Source organism: Bombina bombina, chromosome 6 (assembly GCF_027579735.1).
Source record: "Bombina bombina isolate aBomBom1 chromosome 6, aBomBom1.pri, whole genome shotgun sequence".
NCBI classification, from domain to species: domain Eukaryota; kingdom Metazoa; phylum Chordata; class Amphibia; order Anura; family Bombinatoridae; genus Bombina; species Bombina bombina.
This window is the reverse complement of record NC_069504.1, coordinates 745,780,547-745,798,294: the sequence shown is the minus strand read 5'-3', so window position 1 is coordinate 745,798,294 and position 17,748 is coordinate 745,780,547. Positions and strand designations below refer to the sequence as shown.

The 17,748-nt window shown below is 37.6% G+C and overlaps 1 protein-coding gene and 1 long non-coding RNA gene across 2 annotated transcripts in view; one reads left to right on the top strand and one right to left on the bottom strand.

Annotated features, from left to right (window-relative positions):
• The window catches only part of LOC128663603 (oocyte zinc finger protein XlCOF6-like), an 86,586-nt gene that overhangs the window by 28,518 nt on the left and 40,320 nt on the right, over positions 1-17,748 (bottom strand). Inside the window, exon 3 of the mRNA XM_053718008.1 lies at positions 8,774-8,879. Within this exon, the coding sequence (XP_053573983.1) occupies positions 8,774-8,879 (106 nt within the window). The remainder of the gene's footprint in view (positions 1-8,773; positions 8,880-17,748) is intronic.
• Positions 1-17,748, top strand: part of LOC128663604 (uncharacterized) — a 156,857-nt gene that overhangs the window by 135,940 nt on the left and 3,169 nt on the right. The gene's annotated exons all lie outside the window — the stretch shown is intronic.

The following is a 17,748-nucleotide window of genomic DNA, read 5'->3' as shown; positions in this document are numbered from 1 at the left end:
GTCGTCAGACATTGCATCCGGGGGAGTGGGAACTCCATCCGGAAATCTTTGCCCAAGTCACTCAACCGTGGGGCATTCCAGACATGGATCTGATGGCCTCTCGTCAGAACTTCAGAGTTCCTTACTACGGGTACAGATCCAGGGATCCCAAGGCGGCTCTAGTGGATGCACTAGTAGCACCTTGGACCTTCAAACTAGCTTATGTGTTCCCGCCGTTTCCTCTCATCCCCAGGCTGGTAGCCAGGATCAATCAGGAGAGGGCGTCGGTGATTTTGATAGCTCCTGCGTGGCCACGCAGGACTTGGTATGCAGATCTGGTGAATATGTCATCGGCTCCACCATGGAAGCTACCTTTGACAGACCTTCTTGTTCTAGGTCCGTTCGACCCACTCCAGCTGACTGTTTGGAGATTGAACGCTTGATCTTATCAAAGCGAGGGTTTTCAGATTCTGTTATTAATACTCTTGTTCAGGCCTGAAAGCCTGTAACCAGAAAAATTACCACATAATTTGGTATATCTGTTGGTGTGAATCTGCAGGATTCCCTTGGGACAAGGTTAAGATTCCTAAGAGTCTATCCTTCCTTCGAGAAGGATTGAAAAAAGGATTATCTGCAAGTTCCTTGATGGGACAGATTTCTGCCTTGTCTGTGTTACTTCACAAAAAAGCTGGCAGCTGTGCCGGATGTTCTAGCCTTTGTTCAGGCTCTGGTTAAAATCAAGCCTGTTTACAAAATTTTGACTCCTCCTGGGAGTCTCAACCTAGTTCTTTCAGTTCTTCAGGGGGTTCCGTTTGAACCCTTACATTCCGTTGATATTAAGTTATTATCTTGGAAAGTTTTGTTTTTGGTTGCAATTTCTTCTGCTAGAAGAGTTTCAGAATTATCTGCTCTGCAGTGTTCTTCTCCTTATCTGGTGTTCCATGCAGATAAGGTGGTTTTGCGTACTAAACCTGGTTTTCTTCCAAAAGTTGTTTCTAACAAAAACATTAACCAGGAGATAGTTGTGCCTTCTTTGTGTCCTAATCCAGTTTCAAAGAAGGAACGTTTGTTGCACAACTTGGATGTAGTTCGTGCTCTCAAGGTTTACTTAGCAGCTACTAAGGATTTCAGACAAACTTTGTCTTTGTTTGTTGTTTATTCTGGTAAACGGAGAGGTCAAAAAGCAACTTCTACCTCTCTCTCCTTCTGGATTAAAAGCATTATCCGATTGGCTTATGAGACTGCCGGACGGCAGCCTCCTGAAAGAATCACAGCTCACTCCACTAGGGCTGTGGCTTCCACATGGGCCTTCAAGAACGAGGCTTCTGTTGATCAGATATGTAAGGCAGCGACTTGGTCTTCACTGCACACTTTTTCTAAATTTTACAAATTTGATACTTTTGCTTCTTCTGAGGCTATTTTTGGGAGAAAGGTTTTGCAAGCCGTGGTGCCTTCCATTTAGGTGACCTGATTTGCTCCCTCCCTTCATCCGTGTCCTAAAGCTTTGGTATTGGTTCCCACAAGTAAGGATGACGCCGTGGACCGGACACACCTATGTTGGAGAAAACAGAATTTATGTTTACCTGATAAATTACTTTCTCCAACGGTGTGTCCGGTCCACGGCCCGCCCTGGTTTTTTTAATCAGGTCTGATAATTTATTTTCTTTAACTACAGTCACCACGGTAACATATGGTTTCTCCTATGCAAATATTCCTCCTTAACGTCGGTCGAATGACTGGGGTAGGCGGAGCCTAGGAGGGATCATGTGACCAGCTTTGCTGGGCTCTTTGCCATTTCCTGTTGGGGAAGAGAATATCCCACAAGTAAGGATGACGCCGTGGACCGGACACACCGTTGGAGAAAGTAATTTATCAGGTAAACATAAATTCTGTTTTTATTTTAAAGATATTTTTTAAAATAACAGGGTGGACTCGAACCTCGGACCTATTGTGTGTAAAGCCTAAGCACTAGCCACTCAACTATTAGCTCGTTGGAGAATTCTTACTTCTATTTGGGTATTTAAAGGATAAATTATTATATTAATGGGCTTTGTTCTTAGACATTTGGTTGTGAATCGTGGACAATTATTGTTCCTAAAAGGGACATAGAAGTGTTATTTCGTGGATGTTAATCATAGTCAATCTGTTAATTCACCCCAAGGACATATATATATTTGATCAACTTTCTTAACCAGTATGTTATCTACAATATTTAAATACAGTATAATCTCGTTAGTTTTGATGGACATACTAAATCCTTCTATTTATATAAGGGCATTCAAGTCCATTTCACTATTCAGCCCTTTGGGGTGGAGTGTACCGAAATTATATATAAATTCTGCTTCTTGTCTGAGCAACTTTTTATTAGTATTCCCTCTTCTTCCATCCTGCACTATTTTCTTAATGCCCCAGAATTTTAGTGTTTCTGTGTTGCCTTTATGAACCTCTTTGAAATGTTTATACAGAGTTGTGTCTTCTCTTTCGTGCTCTATTGCTAACAGGTGTTCACGTATACGGTCTTTCAATTTCCGTCCTGTTTGGCCAAAATACCTTAGATTACAGTCACATTGTAGCATATAGATAATATTTGTATCAGTGCATCTTATGATATCTGTTATATTCGTGATTCTCCCGTCTTTCTCGGACTTGATCTGTTTTAATTTCGTACTATGTTTACAGGACTTACATTGGTGGCAGGGGAAAAACCCCTCTATCTTATTACCCTCAAGTGTTCTATATCCTCTATTGCACATTTCATTCCCCCTTTTGTACTCACTCGGAGCCAATATCGTTTTTAAATTCTTAGCTTTTCTGTAAATAAAATTGGGGTTTCTTCCTAAGTTTGGGCCTATTATGGGGTCTTTCAATAAAAGATGCCAGTGTTTTCTAACCAATTTTTGAAACTGTTTGTGATGGGCTGAATAGGTCGTGATTATGGGTATATCCATTGTCTCTTTTAGGAGTCTGTTTTGAACAGAGGGCTTTCCTTTGCTCCCACCTCCAAACTTAATAAGTTTGAACATTATGTAAACATTAATCAATTCATAAGAAAATTAACTTTAAAAAAGTACTTTTTAAAGAATTCTATCAAAGATACCAAACCCTCAGAGACTGAAGATAAATTTATTCACACTAATTTTAGACAAAAATCCCAGTTCTTCCCAACACAAGAAAAAGGGAACTATATAGAATCCTTCGAGAAATTGGTTAAGCAGGATTTGGAGGATATTGATACCAAACAAACCAAGAATATGAAGTGGAATCTGAGTCTGAAGGAAAAATCGATATTAAAAGATTTACAAGACAGGACCGATATAGTCATTAAACAGGCCGATAAAGGGGGTGGAGTGGTAATTATGAGTAATACTTATTATTTAACTGAAGCATACAGACTACTGAATGATACAACAACATATAAAAAATTGCTTAGTGACCCAGGGGATGAATTTCAAGGGAGACTTAAAATATTGCTTGATGATGCAAAACTAACTAATTTGGTGACTGATTCAGAGTATAATTTCTTGTTGATTAAGAACTTCAGAACCCCCATATTTTACTTCTTACCAAAGATCCACAAGGATCTCAAGGAACCCCCAGGACGCCCGATTATATCGGGCATAGATTCAATAACGTCTAATATGTCCCAATATATTGACTATTTCTTGCAAAACTACGTGAAAGAACTTCCCTCATATCTATCAGATTCGGCACATTTCTTAAGAATACTCAAAGAGATCCAATGGGAACCAAATTTTGTGCTGGTCACCTGCGATGTTAGCTCACTTTATACTAACATAGAGCATAATTTAGGAATACAAGCTATAGAAGACTTTATGAGACAGGACTCAGAGATGACCAGCACACAAAGAGATTTCCTATTGAAATGTATAAAATTTATCTTGAATAACAATTATTTCAAGTTTGAGAACAGTTATTTTTTGCAGATAAAGGGTACGGCTATGGGCACAAGGTTCGCACCAAGTTATGCTAACTTATTCATGGGGGTCTTTGAAAGAGAACTAATAACAAGATCCCCATGGGGTGCGAACCTTGTGCTCTACAGACGTTATATTGACGATTTGTTTTTCGTCTGGAAGGGGGACATAGAATTATTAGATATTTTCATTAATGACCTTAACTCCAATAACTTTGGTTTACAATTCACATATGAATCTAGTAAGGAAAAAATTAATTATTCAGACATAGAAATTGAGATAATCAATAATGCAATTAAAACAAAGACCTTTTTTAAAAAGGTTGATTCTAACAATTATATTGATTCTGCGAGTTGTCACCATAGCCAATGGAAAAAGAACATACCAAAGGGTCAACTGATGCGTGTTAGGAGGAATTGCACAGATCTAGTGGACTTTGAGAAACAATCAAAAGTACTAATAAAAAGATTTGAAGAGAAGGGTTATGACACTTTAAAGATCTTAGAGACTGTGGATGAAGTTAAAAAGATGGACAGGGAGGAACTACTAAGAAAAAAGAAAAACCTCATAAGGGGAAGCTAAAAGAGACAATGGATATACCCATAATCATGACCTATTCAGCCCATCACAAACAGTTTCAAAAATTGGTTAGAAAACACTGGCATCTTTTATTGAAAGACCCCATAATAGGCCCAAACTTAGGAAGAAACCCCAATTTTATTTACAGAAAAGCTAATAATTTAAAAACGATATTGGCTCCGAGTGAGTACAAAAGGGGGAATGAAATGTGCAATAGAGGATATAGAACACTTGAGGGTAATAAGATAGAGGGGTTTTTCCCCTGCCACCAATGTAAGTCCTGTAAACATAGTACGAAATTAAAACAGATCAAGTCCGAGAAAGACGGGAGAATCACGAATATAACAGATATCATAAGATGCACTGATACAAATATTATCTATATGCTACAATGTGACTGTAATCTAAGGTATTTTGGCCAAACAGGACGGAAATTGAAAGACCGTATACGTGAACACCTGTTAGCAATAGAGCACGAAAGAGAAGACACAACTCTGTATAAACATTTCAAAGAGGTTCATAAAGGCAACACAGAAACACTAAAATTCTGGGGCATTAAGAAAATAGTGCAGGATGGAAGAAGAGGGAATACTAATAAAAAGTTGCTCAGACAAGAAGCAGAATTTATATATAATTTCGGTACACTCCACCCCAAAGGGCTGAATAGTGAAATGGACTTGAATGCCCTTATATAAATAGAAGGATTTAGTATGTCCATCAAAACTAACAAGATTATACTGTATTTAAATATTGTAGATAACATACTGGTTAAGAAAGTTGATCAAATATATATATGTCCTTGGGGTGAATTAACAGATTGACTATGATTAACATCCACGAAATAACACTTCTATGTCCCTTTTAGGAACAATAATTGTCCACGATTCACAACCAAATGTCTAAGAACAAAGCCCATTAATATAATAATTTATCCTTTAAATACCCAAATAGAAGTAAGAATTCTCCAACGAGCTAATAGTTGAGTGGCTAGTGCTTAGGCTTTACACACAATAGGTCCGAGGTTCGAGTCCACCCTGTTATTTTAAAAAATATCTTTAAAATAAAAATATATTTATTTTATTTTCTTTACAGACCATCTGTTGTATCTAAATATTTAACAACTCAAGGTTATATAGAAGGAGAGAATTCGATCCCTTTGAACTTCCATCATAGCACAATGGATAAGAAGTTAGACTCTGACCGTAAGGGCTATGAGTTCGAGCCCTAGTTAGGAAAGATTTGTTTTTACAAATCTAATTTAAGCCAATCAACCATTAAGATATATGACAAATAGATAATCTATGATTACTTATCGGATTATATATAAGCTAGTTAAAGGCCAAATTTTAAAATTGAAATCCTATCGAGATAACTCCCAATATAGCATAATGGTTAGATGGTCAGACTGCAGTTATAAGGTCTGCGAGTTCGAACCCAAGCAGGAAAATAATTTTTTGTGGAATTATTTTTTATTTAAATAAACAGATAATAATTTTTTAAAAAAGACTGGAATCTTAATATTAGGGATAGATATGTTTGTAGGGTTGTGAACCATTAGTTGGCGATTGTGAGGCAATTAACTGTTATATTTTTAAAATAGATTAACAAATGTAGAAACTAGAATAAAGTCATAATTTTTACACTGACATTGTTTACATGAGGACATTTTAGTAACTTGCTAACCGGTATAACCTGCACTGAAATTGGTGACTTGTAATGCACAAAAATACAGGGCACATTAAATAATGAAAGAAGGAAGGAACAACTGATTATTTTGAAGGCACATATAGGGTTAATGGAGGAATCCTTTAAAAAGGGATCACAGCTGGAGGAAGGTATCTTGACAAAGGCTCCCTGGTGAGCTGAAACGCGTAGACCATACCAGTATCCGGCTTGTTTTGAAAAAGACTTGTAATCAAGAAGCTCCCAGGACCGTAATGCCAGAACCAAGTGGATTTGACTACTGAGCGAAGACGGTAGGAGCATCAATCTAAGGAGGATCGAAAGTGTGCACACTTTGAAGCTTACAATCTACCTACTGAATAATTGTAAGATTGTCACCGACGAAAAGATACACAAGGTGCGTTACAGGTGAGCGGAAGATAAAGCCCCGCCCATAGCACCGGAGCACCGGGTAAGTGCTCACTACTGACTTTTACAAGGACCCTTAAAAGTTAGGGTGAAGATTTGAATTCTTTTGGTTATATTGCACTTTAAGAACTACTGTTATTTCACCTTCTTCATAAACAGAAAACGATCTATTTGGAGTCCTATCAACTGTGACTTGAGAGACTGTGCCTGTCAAAATTTAGTCACCAATAACATTACAGACAGTGTTTCAGGTTTACAACATCCGGTTCCAAACTAGCGAGCAGAAACGATTAGCCCTACATCTTACTCTGCTTATTGGTTTTAACTTTTTTACCATTCTATTATTATACTGTGAATATTAGGTACACATAGAAAGCCTGCTATCTATTAGGTTAACTTAGATTGAGTGCTATTTTTTAGTGTGGATTAGTATTACCATATGGTTTTTATGTTGAAGTGAAGCTTATTAACTGTTCTATTAAATCAGAGAAATGTATTAAATGTTTTTTAATTTTTTGTTTGTTTTCATTAAATGTTATTTATCAAATTGTAATCAGTGAATTGCCTTATTGTCACAACAGTGTTGGATTATTTGTTCAAGTCGTTTCTAACATACCCCTTTAAAAGTCAGCTAGTATTATATGCTTTTTGCACTTTTTATTTTGGGATAATTTAAAATTTATTATTTAGGTTTAAACACCAGATAGCCTTTGGCGCCTTCTCCAACCACCTTTTTCTCTTCTTTTAGATATTATTGCACTAATTGTGAGAAGTGCAATTAGGAGAAAGGCATTTCTGGTTTAGCTTGTTCACAGCATACACACCTCCTTTTTTGTACTTAATTAGGGAGCTTTTAGGGTTAATTTTAGATTTAGTGTAGTGTAGTAGACAACCCCAAGTATTGATCTAGGCCCATTTTGGTATATTTCATGCCACCATTTCACCGTCAAATGCGATCAAATTAAAAAAAACAACTAAATTTTTCACAATTTTAGGTTTCTCACTGAAATTATTTACAAACAGCTTGTGCAATTATGGCACAAATGTTTGTAAATGCTTCTCTGGAATCCCCTTTGTTCAGAAATAGCAGACATATATGAGTTTGGCGTTGCTTTTTGGTAATTAGAAGGCCGCTAAATACTGCTGCGCATCACACGTGTATTATGGCTAACAGTGAAGGGGTTAATTAGGTAGTTTGTAGGGAGCTTTCAGGGTTAATTTTAGCTTTAGTGTAGAGATCTGCCTCCCACCTGACACATCCCACCCCCTGATCCCTCCCAAACAGCTCCCTTCCATCCCCCACCCCACAATTGTCCCCGCCATCTTAAGTACTGGCAGAAAGTCTGCCAGTACTAAAATAAAAGTTTTGTTTTTTTTTTTTAAAAAAATTATAGCATATTTACATATGCTACTGTGTAGGATCCCCCCCTTAGCCCCCAACCTCCCTGATCCCCCCCCCAAAAACAGCTCTCTAACCCTCCCCCTCTGCCTTATTGGGGGCCATCTTGGGTACTGGCAGCTGTTTTTTTTTCTTTTTTTTTTTGCCGTTTTTTTCTGTAGTGTAGCTCCCCCCCACACACACACACAGACTAACCCCCACCACCTAACAGATGGTTTTTTTAAATATATTTTCCCCGCATTTTTTCATTTTTGTACACTTTTTTTCTGTAGTGTAGCGGTTCCCACCCGCTCCGCCCCCCTCCAGATCAGCAGGGCCATCGATGGCCGCCACCCGCCAACGAAAATAGCCACCGATCTACGGTGCAGAGAGGGCCACAGAGTGGCTCTCTCTGCACCAGATGGCTAAAAATTTTTATTGCAGGATGCCTTGATATCGAGGCATCCTGCAATAACCGGAAAGCAGCTGGAAGTGATCAGGATCGCTTCCAGCTGCTTTCCAGACCGAGGACGTGCAGGGTACGTCCTTGGTCGTTAACTGACTTTCTTTTGAGGACGTACCCTGCATGTCCTTGGTCGTTAAGGGGTTAATAAAGTAAAAACTTTTCAGCATTTAAGACCCGGTGAGTGCCTTTCATTTTTGAATTGTGTATATTTGACTTAAAGTGTACCCTGGCTAGAAGCTATGGATTATTATAATTGGTACTGTGAGTGCTGCACCACCAATGACTGTATATGTGTATATAATAAATATTTAATAAACCTTTATCTAATCCCTCTTTATTATATACCTCTAGTGCAGTTATTATCTGATATCACAGTCTTCTGCTTGTCTGCTAAATGCTGATTATCTTCTTCCAATAAGTCCTCTTCATCTCCGTAATACATAACAGGAATCTAAAATAAGCAAAAAATTAAAGTAAATGGCAGTATGAAAATGTTACGTATGTTGAGGTCTCACTTGTGTACAAACTCATTGTCCATTGTATTTGTTTATGGTTTCATAAAATTATACCTCTAAGACATAAGAATGATGATGATGATGAGATATCTACCCTGACACTCTACCCTGTCTAGAGGATATCAGGAAAAAAATGGATACTATTAAGGTAAATAAAACTCCAGGACCAGATGGAATACACCCAAGGGTGTTACGGGAACTTAGCACTGTTATAGAAAAACATATCTTAATTTTTCAAGACTCATTGGGGGGTAGTTATCAAGCCGTCAACCTCAAATACGCTGGAATTCCGCAGCGTATTTGTGGCGAGGCTGATTCGCCTTAGTTATCAAAGGCTTCAGACCGGCAAAAGTAGAATTTTGTCACGTAAATTTCGATCCGCCGGACTCCGTCCGACACAGATCGATTCTTATGTCACTCCAGATGTTCCGCACACAAGTGCGGCACAATCTCACTACTTTTGCTAGTTATCAAAAAACTAGCAGGTACGCTCGGCACTTTTCCGGCCCAGCTTACCTGGTTTTCAAACCGCCAGGCTGGAGGCGGCGGATCCCATAGGAATCAATGGGAGTCTGACCATAGCGAAAGTAGAAGTTCGCTGCTGCCAGACATCCCATTCATTCCTATGGGAGCTGTCTACACCTAACACCCTAACATGTACCCCGAGTCTAAACACCTCTAATCTGTCCCCCCTACACCGCCGCAACTAAATAAATGTATTACCCCCTAAACCGCCGCTCCCGGAGCCCACCGCAAGCTACTCTATACCTATTAACCCCTAAACCGCCGCTCCCGGAGCCCACCGCCAACTACATTATACCTAGTAACCCCTATCCTGCCCCCCCTATACCGCCGCCCTCTATAATAAATGTATTAACCCCTATCCTGCCGATCCCGCACCTCACCGCAACTAAATAAATAGTTTAACCCCTAAACCGCCGCTCCCGGACCCCGCAACCTATAATACATTTATTAACCCCTATCCTGCCCCCCCTACACTGTTGCCACCTATATTAAATTTATTAACCCCTATCCTGCCCACCACTACACCGCCGCCACTGTAATAAAATTATTAACCCCTAAACCTAAGTCTAACACTAACACCCCCCTAACTTAAATATTAATTAAATAAATCTAAATAATATTTCTATTATTAACTAAGTTAATCCTATTTAAAACTAAATACTTACCTTTAAAATAAACCCTAATATAGCTACAATATAAATAATAATTATATTGTAGCTATATTAGGATTTATTTTTAGTTTACAGGTAACTTTCAATTTATTTTAACTAGGTACAATAGCTATTAAATAGTTATTAACTATCTAATAGCTTACCTAGCTAAAATAAAGAGAAATTTACCTGTAAAATAAAAACTAACCTAAGTTACAATTACACCTAACACTACACTATACTTTAATAAATTATTCCTATTTAAAACTAAATACTTACCTGTAAAATAAACCCTAAGATAGCTACAATGTAATTAATAATTACATTGTAGCTATCTTAGGATTTATATTTATTTTACAGGTAACTTTGTATTTATTTTAGCTAGTTAGAATAGTTATTAAATAGTTATTAACTATTTAATAACTACCTAGCTAAAAGAAATACAAAATTACCTGTAAAATAAATCCTAACCTAATTTACAATTAAACCTAACACTACACTATCATTAAATAAATTAAATAAACTACCTACAAATAACTACAATTATATACAATTACATAAACTAACTAAAGTACAAAAAATAAAAAAAGCTTAGTTACAAAAAATAAAAAAAATAAGTTACAAACATTTAAAAACATATTACAACAATTTTAAGCTACTTACACCTAATCTAAGCCCCCTAATAAAATAACAAACCCCCCAAAATAAAAAAATGCCCTACCCTATTCTACATTAAAAAAGTTCAAAGCTCTTTTACCTTACCAGCCCTTAAAAGGGCCTTTTGTGGGGGCATGCCCCAAAGTTCAGCTCTTTTGCCTGTAAAAGAAAAATACAACCCCCCCCAACATTAAAACCCACCACCCACATACCCCTAATCTAACCCAAACCCCCCTTAAAATAACCTAACACTAATCCCCTGAAGATCATCCTACCTTTAGTTGTCTTCACTCAGCCGAGCCACCGATGGAACTGAAGAGGACATCCGGACCGGCAGAAGTTATCCTCCAAGGGGAGCTGAAGAAATCTTCCATCCGATGAAGTGATCCTCCAAGCGGCGCTGAAGAAATCTTCCATCCGGGCGAGGTCATCTTCCAAGAGGCGCTGAAGAAGTCTTCTATCCGGGCGAGGTCATCGGCGAAGCCGGGTCTTGAATCTTCATCCCGCCGACGCGGAACATCCTCCTTTCCCGACGAACTACCGACGAATGAAGGTTCCTTTAAGGGACGTCTTCCAAGATGGCGTCCCTTCAATTCCGATTGGCTGATAGGATTCTATCAGCCAATCGGAATTAAGGTAGGAAAAATCTGATTGGCTGATGAAATCAGCCAATCAGATTCAAGTTCAATCCGATTGGCTGATCCAATCAGCCAATCAGATTGAGCTCGCATTCTATTGGCTGATTGGAACAGCCAATAGAATGCGAGCTCAATCTGATAGGCTGATTGGATCAGCCAATCGGATTGAACTTGAATCTGATTGGCTGATTCCATCAGCCAATCAGAATTTTCCTACCTTAATTCCGATTGGCTGATAGAATCCTATCAGCCAATCGGAATTGAAGGGACGCCATCTTGGATGACGTCCCTTAAAGGAGCCTTCATTCGTCGGTAGTTCGTCGGGAAAGGAGGGGGTTTGTTATTTTATTAGGGGGCTTAGATTAGGTGTAAGTAGCTTAAAATTGTTGTAATATGTTTTTAAATGTTTGTAACTTATTTTTTTTATTTTTTGTACTTTATTTAGTTTATGTAATTGTATTTAATTGTAGTTATTTGTAGGTAGTTTATTTAATTTATTTAATGATAGTGTAGTGTTAGGTTTAATTGTAAATTAGGTTAGGATTTATTTTACAGGTAATTTTGTATTTCTTTTAGCTAGGTAGTTATTAAATAGTTAATAACTATTTAATAACTATTCTAACTAGCTAAAATTGAAAGTTACCTGTAAACTAAAAATAAATCCTAAGATGGCTACAATATAATTATTATTTATATTGTAGCTATATTAGGGTTTATTTTAAAGGTAAGTAATTAGTTTTAAATAGGATTAACTTAGTTAATAATAGAAATATTATTTAGATTTATTTAATTAATATTTAAGTTAGGGGGGTGTTAGGGTTAGTGTTAGACTTAGGTTTAGGGGTTAATAATTTTATTGTAGTGGGGGGCAGGATAGGGGTTAATAAATTTAATATAGGTTGCGGCGGGTTCAGGGAGCGGCGGTTTAGGGGCTAAACTATTTATTTATTTGCGGCGAGGTGCGGGATCAGCAGGATAGGGGTTAATAACTTTATTATAGAGGGCGACGGTATAGGGGGGGCAGGATAGGGGTTACTAGGTATAATGTAGGTGGCAGCGGTGTCCGGGAGCGGAGGTTTAGGGGTTAATACATTTATAAGACTTGCGGCGGGGTCTAGGAGCGGCGGATTAGGGGTTAATACATTTATAAGACTTGCGGCAGGGTCTAGGAGCGGCGGTTTAGGGGTTAGTAACTTTATTTAGTTGCGGGGGGCTCCGGGGGCGCCAGTATAGGGGTTAGAGCAGTGTAGTTTAGTGTGAGTGCTTAGTGACAGGCTAGCAAGAAAGCTGTCAAACAGCCGAAGAGCAGCGAGATCGGATGAGTGATAACTCTCACAGTCCGCTGCTCATCGCCCCGCGGCTTTTTGACAGCTTTTTTTGATAACTTAGGCGTATTTTTTCAGGTCCGCGGCGGCGAAGGTAGGCGAGCTTAGGCGGGCGTATTGGGCCGAAGAAGGCAGGAAAGTTGACACGATGATAACTACCCCCCATTATCCTCAGGCATAGTACCCCAGGACTGGTGCAAAGCTGATGTGGTGCCACTCTTCAAAAAGGGAAGCAGGGATGATCTAGGAAGCTATAGACCAGTTAGTCTGAAATCAATAGTGGGGAAGTTATTTGAAGGGATTATATTGATGAGCATATTTGTGTAAACAAGATTATGAGTTCTAATCAGCATGGTTTTATGAGAAATAGATCATGTCAAACTAATCTAATTAGATTCTATGAGGAAGGAAGTAAAAATATAGCTAAAGGGGAATCAGTTGATGTGATATACTTAGATTTTGACAAGGGGTTTGATACAGTGCCACATGAGAGATTAATGCACACAATTAAGGGACTGGGAATAGTTGAAAATGTTAGTTTATGGATAAATAACTGGATAAAAGATAGGGAGCAACGAGTAGTAGTGAATGGGTCATACTCAGATTGGACAAAGGTAATCAGTGGAGTCCCCCAGGGATCAGTACTGGGCCCTGTTCTTTTTAATACTTTTATTAACGACTTGGAGCAAGGATTAAATAGCGACATCTCTATTTTTGCAGATGATACTAAGTAAGGTCATTAGGTCTGAGCAGGATGAACTTTCTTTACAAAGGTATCTGCAATAATTATATGTATGGGCAGGGAAATGGAAAATTTAATTTAATACGGGAAAATGAAAGGTTCTACATTTTAGAAGATAAAATAAGCAGGCAACTTATTATTTAAATGGGACAAGATTTGAGAGTAGTTATAGATAACAAGCTAAAGTGCGTGCACAATGAAGGGCAGCAGCTTGAAAGGCTAATAAGATACTAGCATGTATTAAAAGAGGCATTGATTAAAAGGAGGAAAGCATAATTCTGTCACTATATAAATCCCTGGTAAGACCTCACCTTGAGTATGGAGTGCAGTTCTGGGGACCGATTACAAAAAAAATATTGCGGAACTAGAAAAAGTTCAGAGAAGGGCCACAAAGCTAATAAGGGGAATGGAGAATTTTATCTATGAGGAGAGGCTAGCCAAACTGGGTCTGTTTTCTCTAGAAAAAAGGCGCTTGAGAGGTGACATGATTACTTTATATAAATATATTCAAGGCCCATTTACAGAGATGGCAGAAGCTCCATTTATTCCAAGAAAATTGTTTGTGACAAGAGGTTGCAATTTAAGGTTGTATGTTTAATGTCCCTTTAAGCTCAACTGAAGCTTTTTGTAAGTATATTAGATTTGTATAGGTTGAACTCGATTGGACTTCGGTCTTTTTTGAACCTCTTCTACTATGTTTCTCAGTTTCCAAATAATAATTTTATGCATTATTTCATATCCATAGCTTTATTTAGGACACAAATTCTATAAACCATTGACACAGTAAACTGATCAAATTCATTGGATATAATAAACTGACCAAATTGATGCTCACACACTTTTTTCCTTGATGCTTCATGATGATTGACTCAAAAAGTGGAATTAGCCCAAACCGACATAAAACCCAATTTTTTTTTATCATGATTAAGACAGAGCATGCAATGTTAAACAACTTTTCAATTTGTTTCTATTATCAGATATGTGTCATTCTTTTGTTATCCTTTGTTGAAGGAGCAGCAATACACTACTTGGTGCTAGCTGAACCCATGAGGTGAGACAATGACAAGAGGCATATATGTACAGCCACTAATCAGCAGCTAGCTCCCAGTAGTGCACTGCTGTTCCTGAGCTAGGTATGCTTTTAACAAATGATCCCAACCGAACAAAGAAGATAATAGAAGTAAATTAGAAAGTTGTTGCATGCCCTGTCTGAATCGTGAAAGTCTAATTTTGACTTTACTTTTCTTTTGAAAAGTAAATAACTTTATTTAAAATGATGACACTAAAGAATACAATTTAGATATCAGCGAGAAATTTGAACTTTTAAAGGCAGAGAATTGTTTCCAGCTTGACGTAGAATGTCACAACATTATAATAAAAAACTAAAAATAAAGTGGATTTTCAGTGGTCGCTTAGCAAAGTGCTAAACTTACCCTTTCTGTACTACAGCCCCTTGCTAAAATCAGTGCCCACGGCACAGAGCTCTGCTCTCAATGAGGTGATGTTTCAACCTATAAACTAATAGCCATGCTAGTCATTTGATAGTGTTCTGTATGCTAGCACGGCTATTGGAGCTACGGAACAGAAAGGGTGAGTTTAGCAACCTTTTTTTTACCAAGTGATCACTGAAAGTCTAATTTATTATTAATGATAGTAAATCCTAGCGTTTTTCTTTTTCAAAAGGCTCACTTTAAAGGCAATCTTCAACTGAAAAAAAAAAAGGAAAGAACTGAAACTGTAGAAATATGAACGTATCCACGCGATTTTGGAGAAAATTCAAAATTTGTGGAATTGATAAGGAATTGCAAGGGAAATTCCGGTCTTTACATCACTAACCAAAAATTGTCTCAGTCCTTAAAGGACCAGTCAACACAGTAGATTTGCATAATCAACAAATGCAAGATAACAAGACAATGCAATAGCACTTAGTCTGAAATTCAAATGAGTAGTAGATTTTTTTTTCTGACAATTTTAAAAGTTATGTCTTTTTCCACTCCCCCTGTACCATGTGACAGCCATCAGCCAATCACAAATGCATACACGTACCATGTGACAGCCATCAGCCATTTGCAAATGCATACACATTTATTCTTGCACATGCTCAATAGGACCTGGTGACTCAAAAAGTTTAAATATAAAAATATTGTGCACATTTTTTTAAATGGAAGTAAATTGGAAAGTTGTTTAAAATGGCATGCTCTATGTGAATAATTAAAGTTTAATTTTGATTGAGTGTCCCTTTAAAGTATACCTTATCTGTTACAGGTTTATAGCTTTCAGATATGTAGAAATTACTATAGGTGATAACTGTTGCCTATAAGAACGAATGATTCTATAACCAACTCCTCAGTGCAAGCTATGTTTTGGTAACTAAATTAAACTAATACTAAAAAAAGCTAAAACTGTGTCTTTGTGCCTCTTGATCTTTGAAATCACTTAGAGATTGCATCCAGAGCAAAAATAGATTTGGGGCCCAGCTGTTGCACAATACTTGGGCTTCTTGTTTTCCCTTGCTGTGATCAGATCTACTTCCAGAAAAAACCTAAATTGGAATTTTCTGATACATTCCAAAAGTTTAAATAACATGGAATATGAATTGCATAAAAATGTCTGATAATGCCTATAGCTTCTTTCTTTGAAATCCTTTTTTGAACACCCTCCCTGATGTTTTATGTAGGCCATTGTCATTTCAGGTATTTGGAACCAGAAATACCTTTCTGAGCACTAAAACATTTATAGAAAAGTTAACTCCAAAGGAGACCAGCTTCCATATTTTTTAAACTGGGAGAAATGTGTGTCTAGATCAGAGCTTTCCAAACTTTTCATGTCCGCGGCGGCGAAGGTAGGCGAGCTTAGGCGGGCGTATTGGGCCGAAGAAGGCAGGAAAGTTGACACGATGATAACTACCCCCCATTATCCTCAGGCATAGTACCCCAGGACTGGTGCAAAGCTGATGTGGTGCCACTCTTCAAAAAGGGAAGCAGGGATGATCTAGGAAGCTATAGACCAGTTAGTCTGAAATCAATAGTGGGGAAGTTATTTGAAGGGATTATATTGATGAGCATATTTGTGTAAACAAGATTATGAGTTCTAATCAGCATGGTTTTATGAGAAATAGATCATGTCAAACTAATCTAATTAGATTCTATGAGGAAGGAAGTAAAAATATAGCTAAAGGGGAATCAGTTGATGTGATATACTTAGATTTTGACAAGGGGTTTGATACAGTGCCACATGAGAGATTAATGCACACAATTAAGGGACTGGGAATAGTTGAAAATGTTAGTTTATGGATAAATAACTGGATAAAAGATAGGGAGCAACGAGTAGTAGTGAATGGGTCATACTCAGATTGGACAAAGGTAATCAGTGGAGTCCCCCAGGGATCAGTACTGGGCCCTGTTCTTTTTAATACTTTTATTAACGACTTGGAGCAAGGATTAAATAGCGACATCTCTATTTTTGCAGATGATACTAAGTAAGGTCATTAGGTCTGAGCAGGATGAACTTTCTTTACAAAGGTATCTGCAATAATTATATGTATGGGCAGGGAAATGGAAAATTTAATTTAATACGGGAAAATGAAAGGTTCTACATTTTAGAAGATAAAATAAGCAGGCAACTTATTATTTAAATGGGACAAGATTTGAGAGTAGTTATAGATAACAAGCTAAAGTGCGTGCACAATGAAGGGCAGCAGCTTGAAAGGCTAATAAGATACTAGCATGTATTAAAAGAGGCATTGATTAAAAGGAGGAAAGCATAATTCTGTCACTATATAAATCCCTGGTAAGACCTCACCTTGAGTATGGAGTGCAGTTCTGGGGACCGATTACAAAAAAAATATTGCGGAACTAGAAAAAGTTCAGAGAAGGGCCACAAAGCTAATAAGGGGAATGGAGAATTTTATCTATGAGGAGAGGCTAGCCAAACTGGGTCTGTTTTCTCTAGAAAAAAGGCGCTTGAAAGGTGACATGATTACTTTATATAAATATATTCAAGGCCCATTTACAGAGATGGCAGAAGCTCCATTTATTCCAAGAAAATTGTTTGTGACAAGAGGTTGCAATTTAAGGTTGTATGTTTAATGTCCCTTTAAGCTCAACTGAAGCTTTTTGTAAGTATATTAGATTTGTATAGGTTGAACTCGATTGGACTTCGGTCTTTTTTGAACCTCTTCTACTATGTTTCTCAGTTTCCAAATAATAATTTTATGCATTATTTCATATCCATAGCTTTATTTAGGACACAAATTCTATAAACTATTG